We start from the raw sequence: 21019 nt of genomic DNA, 5'->3' as shown, positions 1-21019 counted from the left end.
GTTCTTTATATATTTTGGATACTAATCCTTTATCAGATATGCCATTTGCAAATATCTTCTTCCATTCAGTAGGATGTCTTTTAGTTTTGTTGATTTTTCCCCTGCTTTGCAGAAGCTTTTTATTTTGATGGAGTCCCAATAGTTTATTTTTGCTTTTGTTTCCCTTGCCTCAGAAGACATATCTAGAAAGAAATTGCTGTGGCTGATGTCAGAGAAATTACTGCCTGTGCTCTCCTCTAGAATTTTAATGGTTTTAGGTTTCATGTTTAAGCCCTTAATCCATTTTGAATTTATTTTTGTGTTTAGTGGAAGAAAGTGGTCCAGTTTCATTCTTTTGCATGTGGCTGTCCAGTTTTCCCAGCATCATTTGTTGAAGAAACTGTCTTTTTCCCATTGCATATTCTTGCCTCCTTTGTCAAAGATTAATTGACCATATAGTTTTGGGTTTATTTCTAGGCTTTCTATTCTATTCCATTGATCTATGTGTCTGTTTTTGTGCCAGTACTGTATTGTTTTGATTAGTACAGCTTTGTAATAGAATTTGAAATCTGGAATTGTGAAACCTCCAGAGCTTTGCTTTTTTTTTCAAGGTTGCTTTGCCTATTTGGGGTCTTTCATGAGAATTTGTTTTTTTTATGGAGATCAAAGCTCTCCAAGGAATGGTAGAAATCTTCCTATGAGCATAGACTCAAAAGAGTTCTTAAATTTCAAAAGATAAGAACAGAGCATCAACTTAGGTGTGTTTCCAAGTCCTGTAGTTTTGACCTAGGCACCTCGCAAAGGATGCCCCTTGAAGCTTGAATAGAGGGAGAGTTTAGAATAAATGAAATGAGTACTTTCCTTATAATTCAGTACTCACGCAAGTTGCTGCAGACTCCGGTATAGGCTCAGCGTGGGGGGCGTAGGTGGTAAGAGCTGCTGATAGGCAGAAGATGACCCTTGGCTACAGTTGTCATTACAGAAGGCATCCATGGACCGTCAGCAGCAGGGCAGGGTTTGACTGATTCCATAGGGCCCTTGTTTCTCTTTCTTCAAATGTTCTCAATCTTCCCTGGTTTTTGGAGCGGAATTGCGAAACCCTAGCTATCTGACCATCAGGAAGGCTCCTTGGCATTTATAACAACAAATAAAGTCGGACTCGGTAGAGATAGGGAGCCCTTTCCGGTCGCGGATAAACAAACAGGAAGCCACAAGATCAATGTCTGGGAAGGAGGGCAAGGGCCCGGGCATCGGTGTCTGGACATGAGCCATCCCTGGGAATCCACAAGCCACTTTCTTCTGTGAATTGGCCAAAAAAGCAGTGTGTGCTCCTGATGGAACGCTAGCTCTGAAGAGCCGGATTTGAAGAAACAGGCTTTGATAACCTAAGACAAGTGGTACTTTTCCTTCCTCCTCTGCAAAACTCTGGAAGCTAGCCACTTACAGCTGCTGTGGTGTGCACCAGCGGTGGGAGTGGCTCACCTGCCTGCACCATACCAGACCCCCCCCAGCAGCCCCAGCAAGGCTTATCTGCTTGCTCACTGGGCTCCTCAAGGGCCCAGCCTGGCTCTTCCCAGTCATCCTGTCCCTGGGGGCTAACATAGTACCCAGTGGCGCTTGGAATGTAGAAGATGCTCAGTAAGCACCGTCTAGGTGATGGCAGTGGTGATACCTAACGTCCATGAAAAGTATTACAAAGGATTTGTGGTGGTTTGGAGTCTCAGGCAAAAAACAGTAATTTTTTTTTTTTTTTTGCCAATTATATAATTTTCCAAACAACTGTAAAGAACTTGAGGTGATTTTCATCATGATAATTCAGAGGAGAATTTAGGTGCTCTTACGTCATTTAAGGAGACCGTCATTGACACAAGGATCTTCCTGCTCAGTGACAAATGATGGATTTTGATTTAAATCCCTAGAGCTTTTCTAGCAGAACTGTGTTCTTCATCCAGCAGCTCCTTATCATCATTGGAGTCTCAGGGATGCCACCTCCTAAGATAAGCCTGCCCCCAACATGCCCTCAGGCTCCTCAGTCCCATCCCCCTGTTTTGTTTTCTTTGAAAGACTTGTCACTCCTTGTATTACCTTGTTTATTTGTTTATTGTCTTTTCCCCCCATCTCTTGTAAGGTTCCAGAGAGGATGGGCCTTGTCTGCCTTATCCACCGCTGTCCGGAATACAGTGAACACAATGTGAGGCATGTGGTAGTCACTTAGTAAATACATCACAAACAGGTCAGTGGATACGCTCCAAGTAAACCCTGGAAGAAAGGGGACTTCTTCTAATCTACTGATCATCTTTGCCAGTTCCATAGTCTCCAATAAACACAAAAGTTCCATTCACAAACTGGGGAAAAGGGGATATTAGTTTGTAGTGAAGAAAGACAGGGGCGCCTGGGTGGCTCAGTCTGTTAAGCATCTGCCTTCGGCTCAGGTCATGATCCCAGGGTCCTGGGATCGAGTCCCACATCGGGCTCCCTGCTTCGCAGGGAGTCTGCTTCCCCCTCTGCTCTGCCTGCCTCTCCCTCTTTCTGACAAATAGATAAAAATCTGAAAAAAAAGAAAGACCACTAACTGTATTTCCCTCCTTTTGCTCTCTGCTTCTCCATACAAGCTGGAGGGAGTTAGCATGCCCTGGGCGTGCCTCTGGTTGTGAAACTTCACGCCCTGAGACCTTCCTAGATCCGGAGTCATCACGTGCTTTGCAAGTGGTCTCCACGAGACTTGCGTACAGGGCAGCAGCGAGCAGAGTGGTTCACCTGCCTGCTGGGTGAATAGCTCGGTGCACTCGCTCACTCACTCACTCTGGACTTTGGCTTCCTGGCCACCAGGATCAGATGTGTGCCATGGCTCAATGACAGATGGCCACAGATCGTGGAATTTCAGGCTGCTCAGGAATCGTCAAAGCATCCCAAGACTGTCAGTACTCCGATGGGGCTTGGGGAAGGTGGCGGAGAGCTGCCTGTGAAGGTGTCAAGCAGGTGGAAGACCGTTAGTGCCCTTCAAGGTCAAGGTCAAGGTCAAACACTACCACTCGCTCTCCGTCCAGATGCCAGCCTTTCATAGCTTCCCCAAATGGTGTGGGAACAAAAATTACAGGTGCATTGGGTTAATTATGCCCCTTATTTAACTTAATTGCAGGCTCAGACAGCCAGGTGGTCATTATTTTGATTGGTCTCATTAGGCAGATGTGTTCACAGGCAGCTGCATGCCGCGTATGGAGCAGGTTCAGAAAAGACATGTCAGAGACAGTCCGGGTGAAGCCTTTGAAAAATTTGTCCTCAGAGGCGTAGTGAGTTCTAACAACTGTCTTATCACTGACATAAACACTTCCAGTCCCTAAAAGGTCCATTTGTACAGACAAAGGACAGACAAAATTCCGTGCTGGACGGCGAGGGGTTTCTGGTTTAGCCAGTGATGAACCAGCTCAGTAAGTCAGCAAAGCAGTCCAACGCCCGTATTGGAAAGACTGCCTCTTCTCTTTCTTGCCCGTCAATAATGAAGACAAAGTCCTCCTGCATTTTTATAATAAACTGATATTTGGGGCATCTTGAACGTGTGGTGCTCAGCTTACATAACTGCGTTCTGGAAGCTTTTTAAACCATCAGGCTAGAGAAAGAATGTACCAAACCGTGTGTACACTAGAAGTTTGCAACACTTGAAAGGGGAAAGTAATCCTGCAGAAAACGGGAATCAGTCCTGCAGCTAGTCAGACGCGGATGGATGTCCTCCAGAGAAATCCGGCCTGGGAGGAAGCTGCCTGATTTCAATACTGCACCATCGAACCGTTCTAAAATCCCTTCCATCCCAGGGCGTCGCTGGCTGACCTTGAAATGAGTCTGTAGGTCACGGGTTCTCTGCAAACCATCCTTCCAGCCATGTGTCTTTTGGATGATGGCACCTTACTGTTGCCCTTTTCACTGGGGGCCAGAGATCTGTACGAAGTTCCCCAGCTCCTTGGAGGGGCCACCCGTGCCCACATTGCCATCCAACTGACGCTCTGGCTTTGTTTTTGTTTAGATGAGTTCTGGTTCTCCGACGGGTCCTTATCGGATAAGTCCAAGTGCGCGGATCCTGGCCTGATGCCCCTCCCGGACACGGCCACGGGCTTGGATTGGTCCCACCTCGTGGATGCGGCGCGGGCATTTGAAGGTAAAGACTCGCAGCCTCCAGGGCCTGGGACGGCAACATAGGGAACATGGCTGTATTTGGGATTGTCTGAGTTATGGTTTTGGATACTTGGCACATCTTTGTGGATGAAAACTAGCAGGGGAAGGCTTGAGCTGTGACTAAGTACATTTCCTTAGGGAGACGGTGCCATTTCATGAAACGAGCACTGGGCAGAGGACCCCAAACCTGAATTCCAGATCAGGCACCAGCTGTGACCTGGGACAAGTCACTTTTCCTCTTTGCCCTCTGTGTTCTTACCTGGCATGTAGAAGTGAATATGTAGGACACAAATCATCTCTTTCCTCTGAGTGTGATGAGGGGATCTAGAAGGGAAGGGCCTTCAGAGGACCTGGTTTGGCGGGGCCAGCACACGCAAGAGGGGTCTGGTGGCTTGGCATAAACACAGATGCAGCATGATTTGCCCAACCTGAGCCCCTGGCTCTCCCTGTCTGGGCCTCAGCTTCCTCCTCCAACAGTGTGGTCGCTGAGGGTAGCTGGGCACACCCATCTCTGAGGGCCCCTCCAGCTGCCACACCAACATGAATTTTAGAAGGTTGAAGCTGCTCCGTAGGAAATACCCTTTTCCCAGCTCGCAGGTCAGGGCAGACCCAAACAAGGAAGATGCTTCACCTGCATCCTCAGGACTGTCATACCTGTGGGTACGGGGGCAACGCATGACCCAGGATTATGACAGGCCATTTGCTGGTGCTGTCCTTCTAGGATTACAGCTGCTCCTGGGGTGACTGGCAGAACTGACAAGGGAGACAGGTCCATTTGAGTAGGGCCCTCCCTGTTCGAGAATCCCCGTGCACCTGGGCCATGGAGTTCCATGTTCGCGGCCGTCCCCACAGGAGGGGCTGTGGCCGCCTGAGCAGCCCATCTCTTCTCTCCTGCTCTAAGTAATTGGGATCAGTGCCTCCGGTCCTAAACTTTGGGGGTGGGGCAGGGGGGAAGCTGAAGGCTACTTGCAGGCTAATTCAGACACCTGGGATGTTTAGCCCCAGTAGGTAAGTAAAGGGAAACTCTGTTAGGAAATTTCTGCAAAACGAACAGGCTCTTAGTGCTCCCTTAATAGGAGTGAGGGTCCTTGGTTCACCTCCTTGCAAAGTACTTATTCCATGTGGAAGCCTCAGAATGCCCCATTTGCTCTGTGATGTCGCCTTCATTCCCTTGACATTACCCGAAGTTGGTTCTAGAACCCCAGGCCCATGGCCCAGTTACTTCCTGGGCTTCCAAACTGACCTATATGCACCCTAGCCCCAAAGGACAGGAACGCTGTCTTTACCTCTGTCCAGAGCAACCCAGGCAGCAGGTAACAGCATTTTCTCTGGCATGTTTTTTACACACTGTGTTGTCTTACTGCCCCCAGGAGAATATAAGAACATCTATTCTGTCCTCTGCGGTTTTCTCCACTGCATAAATATTTGCATGGTACTTACCAGGCTGAATTCTGCTTTATTCACTTGTCTGTGTCTTCTTATTAGGTGATGAGTATCTCAAGAGTAGGCTGCTTGTTTTATTTATCTTGTCTTTATTTAACAAGCACATACCAAGATAACTCAATGAGAAGAGCTAGTCCCGAAGAGTATGTAGGTATCAAATGCACAGGAAACCTGAGCTGTACCAACTCAGGGCATAGTTTTTGACCTCTGGAGGTCCATTTGCATTTTATGCTCATTTTTTTAAAACAGTATTTATCGGCTTATCTCTGGATCCATACCCCCCCCATTTCTGTCTTTGCTTGGTTCCCTTCTACCTCTTCAGAATAAAATCACTGCTTTGAAATGGATCTTTTCAGAAGATGGGCTAAGAGCAGGAAGTGGAGAAAGCAAAATGGCACACCCAACAGTGACTAAGGTCTCAACCTGGGGACTCTGGTCACAGTCACAGCTCAATAGCCAGGCTGTGAGCCTTTGGACATGTCCCTTAACTACCATAATGGCCACACTTTGGGCCAACAGTGAATGTTCAACAGTAATCCTCTGAGGTCCTTACTGTTTGCATTAGGCTTCATTCAGCCTTCTTGTCTATAAAATGAAGACCTTTACCAAAGAACATGGAAGGCTTCTGACAGTCTTAAACTTCCACTTCTGCGGTCCTATTCATCTGAGAGTAGTTCTGAGCTGGAGTTAGAGTCTGGGTGGGAGTTGGCACCCACGGGCAAAGGAGAAAAATCATGGCATGGAAACACCAGATAGCTGGTGCCTCGGATGCATTGCACCTGAGCCAAAGAGAGAGAGCATGGGATTCTCTTTGCCAGGAGAGAGGACTTTAGTTATCTGACCTTTCTGAAGTTTCCAAACATTTACAAATTGTATTTCAAAATTGCAGTAATGTTCAGGATGCTACTCTGTAGGGCAGCATACCACTTTGAGACAATAGCCCACTTAGGAAAACACAGTTGGGAGTTTGCAACTCCAGACTTTTGCTAATCAGATTTCCTTGTGTTGGTGTCAGGTCCACCCTGACACGCGCTGGCATGGTGGCGAGTGGGCATCATCAGTCACCTCAGCACTTTACAAAGAAATGTCTTCACCGAGATAACCCAGTGGCCCTGCCTATGACTTGATCTTTTTGTACCAGTTCCGCAGAACCATTTCTGAGCTAGACTAAACATGATAAAGATAGTCCAGAAAATCCCCTATGTGTCTGCTTAATTGTTACAAGCTAACAAAGGCAGTTCAGAATGCTTTACTGAGCTCAGAGCGCTCTGGGAATAATGCTGTGCCCATACATTGATGTAAGTAGTCAACACATCTGAAAATGCGCTTCAAAAAATGGAATGTGTCTGCCTATTAACACCGTGACCCTCGTAGAATCCAGCAGCGTGATTCATCCAAGCAGGTATGCCTCTTCCCTGTTGATCTGTTTGTGTTCCACACCTTGGCATATTTACCTTTTTTTAAGAGCTAAAATTGACACTGCATATGTGAGTGTAAGAATTTAGATTTTTTTTTACCATACCATTCAAGAATAGAGCAGGGTCGGGTCACCTGGGTGGCTCAGTCGGTTAAGCGTCTGCCTTCGACTCAGGTCATGATCCCAGGGTCCTGGGATCGAGCCCTGCATAGGGCTCCCTGCTCCGCGGGAAACCTGCTTCTCCCTCTCCCTCTGCAGCTCCCCCTACTTGTACTCTTTCGCTCAATCTCTTGCTCTCTCAAATAAATAAATAAAATCTTCAAAAAAAAAAAGAAAAAGATAAAAACCAGAACAGAGCAGGGGCACCACACTAATCTGCCCCAATCAGGGTTGTTTAAATACATCTAAATTCTGTTGGATAGTCTATAACTGTGAGTGAGGCTTCTCCAAAGACAGGAGCATTTCCATACATTTCTGGCCACAAGGCAATGAAAATAGAATTAAGAAAAATAGAAGAAAAACACAAAAAATTCTCAGCATTTGGAACTCTTAATGTAATTCATAATCATTATTCTAGGAAGCATTCGGGAATACAGGGCATTTTTTCTTTTTTAATAAGTGGTGATAAAAAGATGCTACCTATTAAAATCTTTGGACTGCAGCCAGGGAATAGTCCTTAAACAAAAATGTACTGTTTTCAGAAACATTTATTTAAATGGGGAAAAAAAAAACCATGAAAATTAACCAACTTAACTATACTTTAAAAAGGTTCTATAAAAGCTGTGAAAGCAAACAAAAAAGAAGGAAATCAAATAGATTTTTTGTGAACTGACAGATGAATTTTCAGTGCAATTTATAAATAAAATCAATGATTAATGTTTCTTAGAACATTGTTAAAGCAACATAAATTTGATCAAAAAATGGAAAATACAAATGAACAAGATTAGAAATGAGAAAAGAGGTTAGCATTCGCCAATACATAAGAGAAATAAAAAAATTATTAAGGTATGTCAGGCAGCTATATAGGAAGAAATATGATGAATAAGAATTTTGGATATTACTTTCAAGAAAATGGGACAGAGCATACGAAACTGTCAATGGCCCAAATATGGAGGGTATTGAAAAGTTATCTAAGAATATCCCCAAATCCCAAATGTCACCTGAAACTAATACGCTTAGAGTTCATTGTTTTCAAAGCTTCAAAGAATAATGATGTCCCTGTATAAATTTTTCTTGAAATTCAGAAGCAGCCAATAATTGCACGAGAGGATTCTTTCCTGATAACACACAAGAAAAATCCTGAGACAGTCTCGGTCATTAATCACGACGTTAGGCTTAGATGAAATTCAGGAGGAGATTGAAAAGATTATCCATTGTGATTGGTGAGAGTTTAGCCAGTTTAATAAAGAAAAACTTCTAATTATAGAAAGTTATAGTAGATGAAATAATTAAAAGTTATCATACCAATTTCCCAAAAAGGGTGTATCTAATAGAATGAGGACCCATTTCTAATAAAAATTAAGATTTGAGAGATACCTTTAAAACCTAATGAAGAAGATCTACTTTATTCCAAGTAGTTACATAATACTTAATGGAAAATGGTCTATAAGCAGGTGCCTTCAGTCCAGAAACTAAACAGGGTCATCCTTTGAGACTGTGTCCTTTCATTCTGTAGTAAAGTACTTGACACGTTTATCACCAACGCAAAGAAAAAAGGAATAAATTTTAAATTTTATACATATGCTTCTGTATCTACAAAATATGAAAGGTAAAGAAATTATTCAGATTAGGAGGACTTGATGAGCACTGAAAAATGTATAGAATTGTTGAACTATTATATTATACACCTGAAACTAATATAACACTGTTATGTTCATTATACTGGAACTAAAAAAATAAAAATAAAATTTTAAGAAATTATCCAAAATTATAAAACAAAGTAACTAGGTAAGATATTTTAAAATATATTTTATAAGCCTTGTTTAAAAGTGTTGTTAATTTTTTCAGTTTTCTATTTCTGTATAAAAACCACCCCAGAATTTATGACTGGGAACAAGAGTGTCTCGTGATAATTTATGTCTCATGATTCTGGGGGTTGGTTAGGTTCAGCTGGGTTGTTCTTCTGCTCCCTGTGGCTTCAGCTGGAGTCACTCAGGTGGCTGTATTCAGCTGGAGCTCAGCTGGAACTGGAACATTAAGGTGACTTCAATCATATGTCCAGCTGGGCTCTGGCTGGACCCTGTCTCCAGTAGGGCAATTGTACTTCTTCACGTGTGGCTCAGGGAATCCGATCAGGAGAGCAAAAGCAGAAGCTACATGATTTCTCAGGGCCTCCTGGTCTTGGAAGACTCAGAACATGATATCCCCCACATGCTGAAGGCCAGCCCACATCCCAGAGGTGGGAGGTGGGCTCCGCGTCTTGGTGTGAGGGCTGCCATGTGCACATAACCATGTTTGCGGACAGTCTTCCACCAGAAGAGTAACAAAGGGCATTTAGCTGTATCTGCAAGATCAGATTATACATTTTTTGGAAATTAAGCCGTCATTAGAGTTATAATTCGAGAAGGCAAAGGACATTTCAGTAACTGAAAAGTCCTAATATACGTAAAGATAAGAATGGGTACGAAGCTTATAGTAAAGATGCTGAATCAATTAATTTCCTGAGTTAATTTGTAGATTTCGTACAATTTCAATTCAGATATCTAAAGGATATGTTAAAGAGCTTAACTGCATCCAGTTGGAAATAGATGAAAAATATTCCACAAAAAAAGTCTCCTGTAAATCAATAATAATTAAACAGCATAGTAGTGATTCAAAAAAATAGAAATTAGTCCTTTTGGAGAAAGAGGGAGAGCCCAGACCAAAAACTGGAATAAAATTTAGAGCTAAATGGGAAAGGAATTTATATATTCCACTTGGATTTAGGATTTAGGAAAGTCAATTCTAGAAACAGTAAAGTAGGATTACCATTTTAGAAGCAAGGTAATGCTTTAATTATCAGATAATGAGAGAACATACAAAATATAATGTGGCCAGATAAAAGTATTTAAACACTTAGATTTTTATGGACTTGAAAGGGAACATTTAGATAAATGGGAATATGGGGGAGGATTTGTAGTAAACATGATGGGTAAAACCAGACTATCCCAAGTGCGTGGAGGGGCTTAACCAGCAAAAAACACGAAATCCCTGATAAACAAGCAGTCAAGGCTTATGGACGCACAGTCCACAAAAGTAGAATGACAAAATATAAGTATTTGAAAAATGTTCAATCACACATGTAAATTCAAAATGATAATGAGCTACCGGCTCACACCTTTGGAAGATGAAAAATGGCCCCACACTCTGGGAAACCCTGAAGAATACTCACAGCTGGTATCATTACAAAGATAAAATGATCCATCTTTTTGTGCAGTACGACAATATGAGTTAGAGCCAAATGGTGGACCCCCCTTTGATCAGAAATCCAATTCCTGAGAATTTGCTTACTGGAAATAGGCAGAAAACCAAACTCTGCCCATCAGACCAAATGTCAGAACATCGGCATCTCCTTCATAGGCCTGTGAGGGAGAAGGTAGGTCAAGGACAGCGAGCTGAGCTCATGCCCTGGACTCCGCTCTTCTGCGATAGTTAAGTTCCAAAAATGGGCGGAGTCACAGTTCAAGTGTGTTTTAGTGTGTGCAGCCCTTCTGTTTGTCAGGGGCGAGATGTGATGTGACCCTTTGTGCCTGAGAACTTCTCAGTGATCTGTGCGATACAGTAAGATCATCTGCTTATTGGCCTTGCAAGCATCATTCCCTTTATTAGGTGGAATAATGTAAGGTGTGGGTGTGCCAAGGAATATATATATATAGTAGAGCCCATCCCCCGCAAGTGTGGGCAAGGGAACAAACCCAATGAGAAAAGCTGGCTGTGGGGCCAGTGGTGAAGCCAGGGAAAGGAGTCTCTTGGAAAGTGCTAGAATTTAAAGCAGTTCTCATTTATCAAAATATCACCAGTAGGCAGTGGGTGGTGCACATCCATTGAACGGGTGATGTTTTAAATGCAAACAGGCTTTAAAAGGTGAAATTACAAACGAATGATGGGAGACTCTGGATTGCTGCGTTGCGCAGCCAGCAACAGGCCAGGCTTCTCCTCCCCTCTGGATCTCAACCCTTTGCCGTTGGTGGTGACAACCACCATCTTCCCACGAGCACAAGGAGGTGTGCGTGCCCTGAGCTTCTGTGTGCAGGACATGTGCAGAGTCAACAGCTCGTTCATCAGGCCCCACTGTGGGAGTGTAACAGTCAAACGTGTCGTCCGAAAAGAACACAAGTTTTTTTTTTTTTAATCTATTAGGCTCCATATGCCCTTGGTTTTTAAACAGAGAGTAATAAGCCTAATTTTTTACAGTGAGCACTGTTTTCAATTGTGAAGCGGCAGCTCAACCTTGATAAAGTCGCTGAAGTTACTGGTACTTGACCACGGACAGAGTGTGTGTGTGTGTGTGCGTGTGTGTGTGTGCGTGCACATGCACATGTACAAGCATAAACAAAGTGACATAATTAGTTAAAAAAATGGAAAAGAAAAATGCTATTAAGATGAAAAATGCAAAGTTAATTTAATATAGTAAATCGACTTAAATGATCTCAAAAGTAAGGAAATTGTCTCGGGCCAGCAACAGTAGCTGTTTCTTAAATGAAGCATAATCCCAGCCCTTTTCTTTGCTCATTATTGCGAGGCAGACTCTAGACCATTATCTTGCAGCATTTATGAACAGGCTGCAAAAGGCTTAAGCCAAAGCATTTATGTCCAAAGTGCAGTGTAACCTTTTTATTTTTCTTTCCCTGTTGCCAGTTAAGTCAGCTTTCCACGATCTGATAAGCCCAGTGCTCGGTATCAGTACCTTTAATTTGGTACATGGAGCTACAAAGCCCCAGCTTCTCTGTCATTTGTAGTGATGTGGCAGAGACACATTAGAAGAGCTTTGTTTGTGGACGTGGGTTCAGTTAGATGGAGCCTCACGCTTGCATGGCGTTTGTGGCCCCTATCCGGTGCGTATACCCTTCTCCTAGTTTCATGCCCTCGGTAGACATGACTAATCCATCAGAGCCCTCCTCCTCCCTGATGCAGGCTTGGCCTTCCCGATCTCAAAGTGCTCCGGGCTGCCCATCTGGGCCACGGGAGTTACTCCCAGGCAACTGTTTTGATGTGGATTGATGTGGAATATCTTGTTGACTATTCATCCTCTTGCATAGTGCCAAATGCACTAACAAGAACCTGCACTGAAATAAGGTTTTCTAAGATGATTTAAAGGGGTGAAGTGTTCCATGTGTACCCCATGCCCCCCCTCCCCAGCCAGATGTTCTTGCACGGAGAAGAATGGGAAGGAAAAGGACTAACAGGCTATCTGTGTAGATTGTGGGTGATTGTATCTGCCTCAGTCACCATTTACATGAAGTTTACATGAAGTTCATACTCCCCTGCCTGTCTTCTTAACGGATTTGTCTGTGCCACTTGGTTCAATGTCAGTAACTACTAGGTCACTGAATATTTATCATCACAGAAATAAACTGTGGAAAAATAAAGCTTCCACTGGAAACTGTCACTAAGGTTAGCTACTTTACAGAGCAGTTAAGTGTCTGGACTTAATCAAGCAGCGTTCTGTTTGGATTTCAACCTCCCAGCTTTTCAGATCCAGAATGAAATCCTCTTTGTGAAATTACACTGTTGGCAAAACTCCCCTTCTGGCTTCTTGCCTTCTGACCGGTAGGACCTTGTTTCTCCCCAAGGAATGCTTGAATGACTGCCAGCAGCAAGTTCTGTTTCTGTCAAATATGTGGATATTTTATCAATTAAGGTAAAAATAGATGGAGCAAGCGAAGACATTTTCATCCAGAGATTTCGGCTGGACCATCAGACTCAAATATATTAAGAAAGATGGAAACTCACCAAATTATCACTGGATTGCATAAAATCTGGATGAGTCAATAGAACTCTTTTAAAGAGTGAGAAAACTAAATTCTTTATCTGTTTTGACCTTCCTTTTTTGTCAGTAAATTTACTGTAGAAAAAAATAAATCCGCTGTGTTGTTTTGGTTTTTTTTTTAAGTGTGAGGCATTATTCAGGATCATCACAGAACAGAGGGTTCTCTTGGATGTCATGGCGGCCCCAGACCCTCCCAACCCCACCCCTGGAGCTGCTCAGCCCCTGGCCAGTGTGCTCTATGATTCCTGCCCCCACCTCTGCCATTTACATCCTGTCCTGTGTAGAAGCAGGCAGTACCCAAATTGTGCCATTAATCTTAATTAAATTACAAATTGTCTCCTCATATGCACAAATCCTACGAGTCAGTACCAAACTGGGAATGTGGTTGTCTCTCAGGAATGCATGGTTACAGAATGTCCCATCATCTTGTAGGTTTGAAGTGTGGAGGACATGCTTAAAGTTTTATAGACCTATTGGTTGAAGGACATCTGTGTACCTGTCACAGATGTTGGAAAATCTGATCTAGGAAAGCGAGCTGCAAGGCTGGAGAACTCCCTGCGGTCATGCAGGGCGCTCAGCACCACTTCCTAGAGGGTTCGGGGCCCCTGGTGGGAGCTCCCAGCACAGTGCCCGCGGCGTTCCAGCTCGCTTTCCTTCATGCGCCCTGGCAGCCTCCCCCATTCCTTCTAATTAACAGGAAGTGCAAGACCCTCCATAAACCAGACAAGCAGGTAGCCTCATTAGGAAACTCGTCCAGCAGCCAGAGGGAGACAGAGTGGGATAAATCAAGAACAGAGCACCCCTGACGCGGACTTGAGTGCAATTTCTCAGCCATTAATCAAATCATGTGAAAAAGACACCACAGCACTCATACACCTGCTGTATCCCTTGGATTCCAACTGTAGATGCATACGTGTGCTCAGGCACCAAGGAAAGAGACCAGGGAATGGGGGAAGTGGATAATTAGATATATTCCCGTTCTCACCTCCACCTTGTTCAAACGCGGGACTGTTTTTCTGCATGTCATTCAGCATTTCTGGACCGATGCTCTTGGGTGAGTGTTCAGCCTGCAGAGCTGGGCCAGGCTGGTGCCTGTTTCAAAGACTATCACACTCCCTTTCCTGCCCTAGCTCGGAAAACGTTGAATGTGAAGTTACTGGTGCCAAGATTAGAAATGGCCCGATGCTGAGCTAAGGCCAGGTAGTCGAGCTGACCATTGTTAGCACGGCTGTTTCTAGTAAGATTACGAAGCTAGGCTCGCTCACCACCCCACTTTTCACGTTCACGGAGTGGGTCGTTGAAGCAAACCCCAAATGGTCTCGTGTTCTTACGGGTGGACTCGCCTGTGTGAGGCACGCCGCATCTCTTCATTGCACACATGGACGCGCGTGCATCCAGCCAGGATCGTTACACGTGCAACGTTGAGCCACATTGCTCGGCATCGCATGTTACTGGCTGTCGTGGGCCACGCCTCATCCAGCATGACACGCACACAGGCTCTCCGGGACCCCATTATCTGAGTCTTGTGTGGTCCCCAGAGGCTTCCAGGTGCATGGAGATACCACTGTTCATAGGAAATTCTAAATCTTATTTCAGGTCTTGACTCAGATGAAGAACTTGGGCTGCTCTGTCACCACGCGTCCTATCTCGGTGATTGTCCGGGGCTGACCACGGGCTCTGGATGTTCTGTAACCTTTTCTTTTTATGTCCCATGTCTGCACGTCTGCATGGTTCTCTGAGCTCGGAGGGTTGGCACGCACAGGGGACGTGGGTCCTGGCTGCTGTGTCTCCGGGATGCTCCCCCCACCCCGGGGTTGGGGTCTCCTCTGTTCTGTTAATCAGCCACATCATCCTGCGGCGCCGTTATTTCGTTATTTCGTGCCCAGCCGGCAGCTTTAGCATTTCTTGGGATGTGGAAGGAAGAAAGCAAATTGGCTCTAGCAAATCGAGGATCTGCTAATCGTCCCCGTGGCTGTGATGTGCGCATGCCATACCACCCCTGAGGACAGCCAATCCTGACGCTTTCTGATTGTCAGCAGCTTGCCTGAGTTTGTTTTTCTTTGTTTTGTTTAAAACAGGGCAGTCACTGATGGGGGGGTGCAGGGCGGGGTGTTTGGGGTTAGTGACTAAATTCGCTTCCACAAACATGGCCCGGCGGCTAGTACTAAACTTCCTTGGCGTGTGTGTGTGTCTCCCCCCCTCAGACCAGAGAGTGGCGTCCTTCTGTACTCTGACCGATATGCAACATGGGCAGGACCTGGAAGGCGCACCGGAGCTGCCTTTATGTGTAGACCCAGGCAGCGGCAAAGATTTCATGGACGCAACTGGGTATGTGAGCCCCTGGGGAGCCCCCCTCCCCTCCTCTCCCCAGGCCCCTGAGTAACAGGTTCAGCGGAGCCCCAGGCCACCAGGAGATCACTTCCAGCCTGTGCCCCCCACTTGGGTCCTTCAGGATCCAGATATGGGACTGAGTGGGGCCAACCTTGCTCCCTGCCCTGCTGGGGTGGGCGGCTCTTGGTAGCAGAAGTGCTCTGCTGTGGGCGGTACCTGCCTGCTAAGACATGTCACCCCGTGCCCATGGTGACGAGGCTCTGTGACAGAGAGAGGGAGGGTGGCAGCCGGGCTCCACGTCTGCCAGTAATTGCTGCCACAGCCCTGGACGGACAGGGACCTTGCTGATCAGTGTCCCGCTGCCAGGCTGCACATGTGCACCTGCCAAGGGCACAGCACCCCCCAGAGCCTGGTCCTTGACCCCGGCCTCAGGTGAAGGGACCGTCTCCTTCCCCTATATTCTTGACATGTTTATCACCCACAGAGTCTATATGCTTTACCTAATTGCAACTTTTATATGAACTTGTGTGACCATTAACTGGCCCATTCATCTTGGTAATGAGCTTCATGATATTTTCTTGACAGAGAAAGGCAAATTGGGGAAATCGAACCTATATTTGGTTCCCAGGACCTCAGTGGTCTACCTAGTCTCAGTTGGCTAAACTGATTTAGATAATCTATCTTCTGGGTTGTGTTTGTTTGTTTGTTTGTTACCAACATATAAGCCTGTAGAGATTCTGAATCCCTTTTTAAATCAACAGAGACCCAGAAGGGGTTTTCTACCAAAATACCATATGTTCCTTTTCCAAATCTGGCGTAATATTATTTATTTCCTCGCTGGGCTCTAAGCACATGAAATAATTCTTTGAGTGAGAACTTTACCAACAAAAGTACTGAGTGTTGTGTCTTTACCTCATTGGCCTTGAGTCTTTCTGATTCCACCCTTCTTCTTTAGGGAGCGGTCTCCATCTACACTGACCGGGAAAGTCAATCAGCTGGAGTTGATTCTTCGACAGCTGCAGACTGACCTTCGGAAGGTAAGGGGATCCGTTACAATCCGTCATCAGAAGTCTGCCTTGCACAATCACCCCCTTCTAACCAGTAGAAATAAAAATGAAGACACTCAGGAAAGATAACCGCCCTAGTCAAAGCCAGCAATAGATAGAAACAGAGAGCCCTAAGATCTAATTCTCCTTTCTGGCCTCCAGCTCATATTTTTCACTCTAAGGGGACCCAAGGATTGCAGGAAATAGGACGAAATGAGGGTGAGCCCTCTGGACGGGCAGTCTTCAGGACGAGGTAGAAACATATAGGCAGCTAGCGTTTTTTGGTTCGGTGAGTGATCAGTTGTACCAACTATTTATGAGCGGACCTGAGAGGAGTTAGTTGCTGCCAGAAAGCCTGTTCTCCCCAAGCTATTGTATTCCCACCGAGTCAGCTACATGACCCTCACAACTTCTGCTCTACACCCTACACGTCCAGGTGTGTGTGGTCAGTCCCCAAAGAAGTTAACTAATTCATTCCCCAAACATTTGCTGAGCCCATGTTGTATCATCAGCACTGTGCTGGGTAACCATCGTGCTGTTCCTGGGAATGGAATGGAGTGTGCTAGCAGGAGGGCAGCGGGGAGATATCACAGGAAGGGTTTTGTTACTGCTTAGTTCGTTGAAGAAGGGAGAAAATTACAGCTGGTGTCAGTGCTGGTGGAATGATCCAGTTGGGAAGGAGATAATGGTGGGGGGAGGAGTCAGAGAGTTACGCCCTGACCTAGCGCACAAGGTGGGGACTGGCCTTGATTCAGAGTGGGGACAGTTTATAGAGAGAGCAGAGTAGAACAGGGTGTGTGTGTGCATGTGCACGCACATGTATGTGTTTGCACACACGTGCATGCATACATACATTCACACACACGTAGTCAGAGATAGGTTGGCAGAGTTCCCCTCTGATGGTTTCTTTTTTCCAGTCGTGAGCTGAGAGTGAGTGGTGGTGGGAAGGAGTAGGAAGGGTTTGAGGTCAGAGGGTAAGGTGCAGAGTAGTGAGTAAATGCACTGGGTGAAATTTGATAGGATTTGCCAAGCAAGGCTGAAGGTACATTTGAATTTGCAGCCTCAGTTAAAGCGATCATCTGTTGGCAGAGTTGGTGTTTCTCTCCAGCTTGGATGGCCACCTGTTTGCCTGGGGTGGGAGGTTCCTAGATACAGAATCTCCAGAGCTAGAACCGGAAATGTCCCAAGCAAACTGGGACATCACCCCTCCCCCGGCTGTAGGTGTAGGACAGTTGGAGAGTTGAATATAAGAATTGAGACAGGAAATCAAGACAACGAGAGAGAGAAAGAGACAAAGCCCCTGGCGTATCTATAGGATGGGATTAGACTGAGGGACCTAGAGTATGAGCTGGGTGAGGAGACATGCTGTCACAGCAGGGGACAGTGAAAATAAGGTAAGCCTGGTGCATTAGATAATTATTGGAGGGGTGGATACTGGAGAGACGGTTCTAAAAGGACAAGAGGTGGCGGTCCGGAAATGGGAGGCTAACGCAGGAGCACACTGTGCTTTTTATGGGTAATGGCAAGGTACAAGATGTGGTTGTGGGAGCAGGGGTTGAGGAGGGGTGGGTTTCCAGATCACAGAGAGGAAGTGGTGGAGAGACTGGATTGGATTTGGAATCCTCAGCAAACATGACAAGTGGCAGGGGAGAGAAGAAAAGCGAATCACATTCTAGAGTCCTCCATGAGTGATGGGAGGGACTGGAGACAGCGCAGATAATTGCCGTGAGCAGGGGTGGCAGGTCCTCTAACCTGATGTCGCACTTCTCAGAGGAGCTGAAGTTTTAGGGAAGAAACTCCCCGGGCACTGAGAGATAAGCTGTTTGCCAGACCACCTAGCCTTCAGTCTTTCCGCTACAGGCGGGCACCGTCTCTGCCCTCAGTGAGCAGCCGGGGAAGCAGTGTGCTCAGGAGAGAGCCGGGATTCTTCTAGAGGCGTGAGGATGAAGGGATTTTCAGGGAAGAGGTTGACCGTTTCCAGGGTTTTCAGGGCAGAGTCCCAGTTGCACGGGTCACAACAAAAGGGGCGAAGGGGTCTTGGAGAGGCGGGCCGCTGAGTGGCCTCGGGCACGTGGGATGCTCGGAGGCACGCTGGGAGAGGGGATGTGCCGGGCCCACGTGTGACGCCGTCTGTGTGCACTCTTCCCAGGAGAAGCAGGACAAGGCGGTCCTCCAGGCGGAAGTGCAGCACCTGCGCCAAGACAACATGCGGCTGCAGGAGGAGTCGCAGACGGCCACCGCGCAGCTGCGGAAGTTCACCGAGTGGTTCTTCAACACCATCGACAAAAAGTCTTAACCCGGCCCTGGCCCGCCGCGGGGAGCCTCGGGGAGACGCCCCGCACCCCCCTCCCACCCCCCGGGAACTCGCCAACGCGTGGTTTCTCAGTGTGCTTGCAGCCAATCGTAGATGTTTTTGCCGTCCCACCCCGTCTAGCACCATTCACCCCCGCAGGGTAGGGAGGCGACTCTTTCCTTGGAAGCCATCTGGTGACAGCAGAGAGGACAGCGAGGCCGTGCGCACATGAATGTAACTCCCGGTGTCGAGATGAATGTAAACCCCGGCGTCGGTTGGGGCCTCTTTGTGTCGGACTCCGCTGCCCCGGTGCTCAGGCGCGGGCATACCTCAAGAGGGGAGACGGTGGGGCTTCACGTCCTATGGATCAGGTGACCTGGTAGAGATGGTAAAAGCAATTGACCATAGTTTGGGCTTTAGTATTGTAACATAAACCCAGAAACAGATAATCAGACATATACTTTAATGTTAAAGGTGCTCTATTTTTTTGGATGTATAGTAGTTTTATTTCTCACAACCACATTATCATAGCAATAAGAAAGAGGCATAGTTAACTAGTTGGGAGAAGCCGTGTGGGAAAATTAAAAAACAAAAAAAGCACTGATGTCTTGAACACTAGTTTGAATGCAGTTCATTTAGAGACTTATTTATTTGCAGGAGCAAACGGTGCCTGAATATTAACAGTGTTCTGATTGGAAAAAAAAAAAGATACATATGCCTTGTATATGGCTCAGTAAGCAGTCCCTTCAACTCTTAGTTCACTGTGTATAGTTAACGCTCTGCTGAGAGTAGCGCACGCCTGCTTACGTCCTAGAACCTTCTAGAACCTCCCGTTGGCGGGGAGCCAGCAGAATCCCATGTATACAATGCCAAATTTGTTTATCTTTGTACAGAAGCTTTGATGAAGTGTCTTGTATTTAACGCCCTTATTTAAGCTTATTTAACCTTAAATTGTTAATTTTATAAACTTTGGTTTGACCTGCACTACGACGAGGGAGGTGTAGGTAGCAGCAAGCTCTGGAAGGCCGAGCTTGCCCGGAACAGACTGAGAAGCAGGGCTGGAAATTCTAACAACTGGATGCTGCTAGTAACAAGTCCTTTGTATTGCTTTACCATTTTTAACTGTTCTATTTGAGATGAACATACATTTTGCTTTTTTAATAAATGTTCAAAAGAGGCCACGTCAGTCACGGTGTTGTCAGGTGAATGTGGATTTTTAGCATCTCTGTGTCAATAATTTGAGTCTATGGGAATTTGTTCGGGGTCATTAAGTATCTTAATCAGTACTGAATCCTGCTTTGCGGCCTTCTTATTGAATCACAGACTCATTCGAAGGAAAGAGTAACTCGTATTAATAGCTGCTGTGTTCCACACACTCCCCTCTGCACATTTCATTAGCAGGATTCCCATTGTTACAGCTCAGGAAACTGAGGCTCAAGTTAAATGATTTACCCCAGCCAGGAATTTGGTGTTGCTTACAAGAAGATACAGAAGGCAAAAGAGTAGGAATTTGAAAAATAATCGGGAAGAGGTAAACTATAAATTTGAATCAAATGTAGGATGAAGAAGACACAGAATGTGGGCCCAAGTGGGAAGGGAACCCCAGTAAGGTACAAAGTTCTCAACCTTCTGAGAACAGAAATCATACGAAGAATTTGGAGGAAGGAAAGTGATTTCTAGAACTTACCCTAAAAGGGATGTCTTTCATGGGCTGCATCTGAGAGGTGTACTGAAAATATTCTTAACATTCCTATACCTGATGTAGAAGTAGGCTTCCTCAGGCTGTTTCTTGAGGCCACCCTGTGAACGATACAGGTGCGCTTCCAAAATGCCTCCAGTGAATGCAGTTTTTCAGGGAGTCAGGACGTTATGGACCAGGGAGAGATCTTCCTCGCCCCCTTTCTTTCCTCTCACTGTGTGCCAGACATTGTGCCAGAAGCCCAAGAGCCAACCAACAGGGGTCAAGACCCGGCGGGGCCTGTCTGCCTGGGGCATGCAGTCTATGTGGGGGGACAGACATAAGATTATTTCAAAATGTGAGAGGCAGAAATAAAGAGTGCCTGGGATGGCTTCCTTAAATAATCATTGTAACAACTGACATTGTTTGGATGGTCCTATGTGCCAGGCACCATCCTGGCCCTTTAATATCTGCATGGCAGCCTGTGAGGTAATTATTATATGCACTCCCTCTATACAAATCAGGAATTGAGACATAGTGGCTCATAGAAGGCCCCTGTGGGTGGGAGACTTTGAAGTTGGAAAGAAAGCCCGCCATGAGAAGCTGGGGGAAGAATATTCTAGAAAGAGGGGGCACAGAGTTCAAGGGCCCTGAGGCTGTAGAAAGTCAGGATGCACGGAACATAGGTAGTAATGGG

The 21019-nt window shown here is 46.0% G+C and overlaps 1 protein-coding gene across 1 annotated transcript in view; it reads left to right on the top strand.

Annotated features, from left to right (window-relative positions):
- The window catches only part of SIPA1L2 (signal induced proliferation associated 1 like 2), a 199801-nt gene extending 179967 nt beyond the window's left edge, over positions 1-19834 (top strand). Inside the window, exons 18-22 of the mRNA XM_081823165.1 lie at positions 3998-4129; positions 14571-14624; positions 15179-15302; positions 16261-16342; positions 18501-19834. Of these exons, the coding sequence (XP_081679291.1) occupies positions 3998-4129; positions 14571-14624; positions 15179-15302; positions 16261-16342; positions 18501-18647 (539 nt within the window). The 3' untranslated portion in view covers positions 18648-19834. The remainder of the gene's footprint in view (positions 1-3997; positions 4130-14570; positions 14625-15178; positions 15303-16260; positions 16343-18500) is intronic.
- The last annotated feature ends 1185 nt before the right edge of the window (positions 19835-21019 follow it).

This window comes from Leptonychotes weddellii, chromosome 6, assembly GCF_054177405.1.
Source record: "Leptonychotes weddellii isolate Sample4059 chromosome 6, ASM5417740v2, whole genome shotgun sequence".
NCBI lineage: Eukaryota > Metazoa > Chordata > Mammalia > Carnivora > Phocidae > Leptonychotes > Leptonychotes weddellii.
The sequence above is the reverse complement of the archived record's forward strand: the minus strand, read 5'-3'. Positions and strand labels throughout refer to the sequence as shown.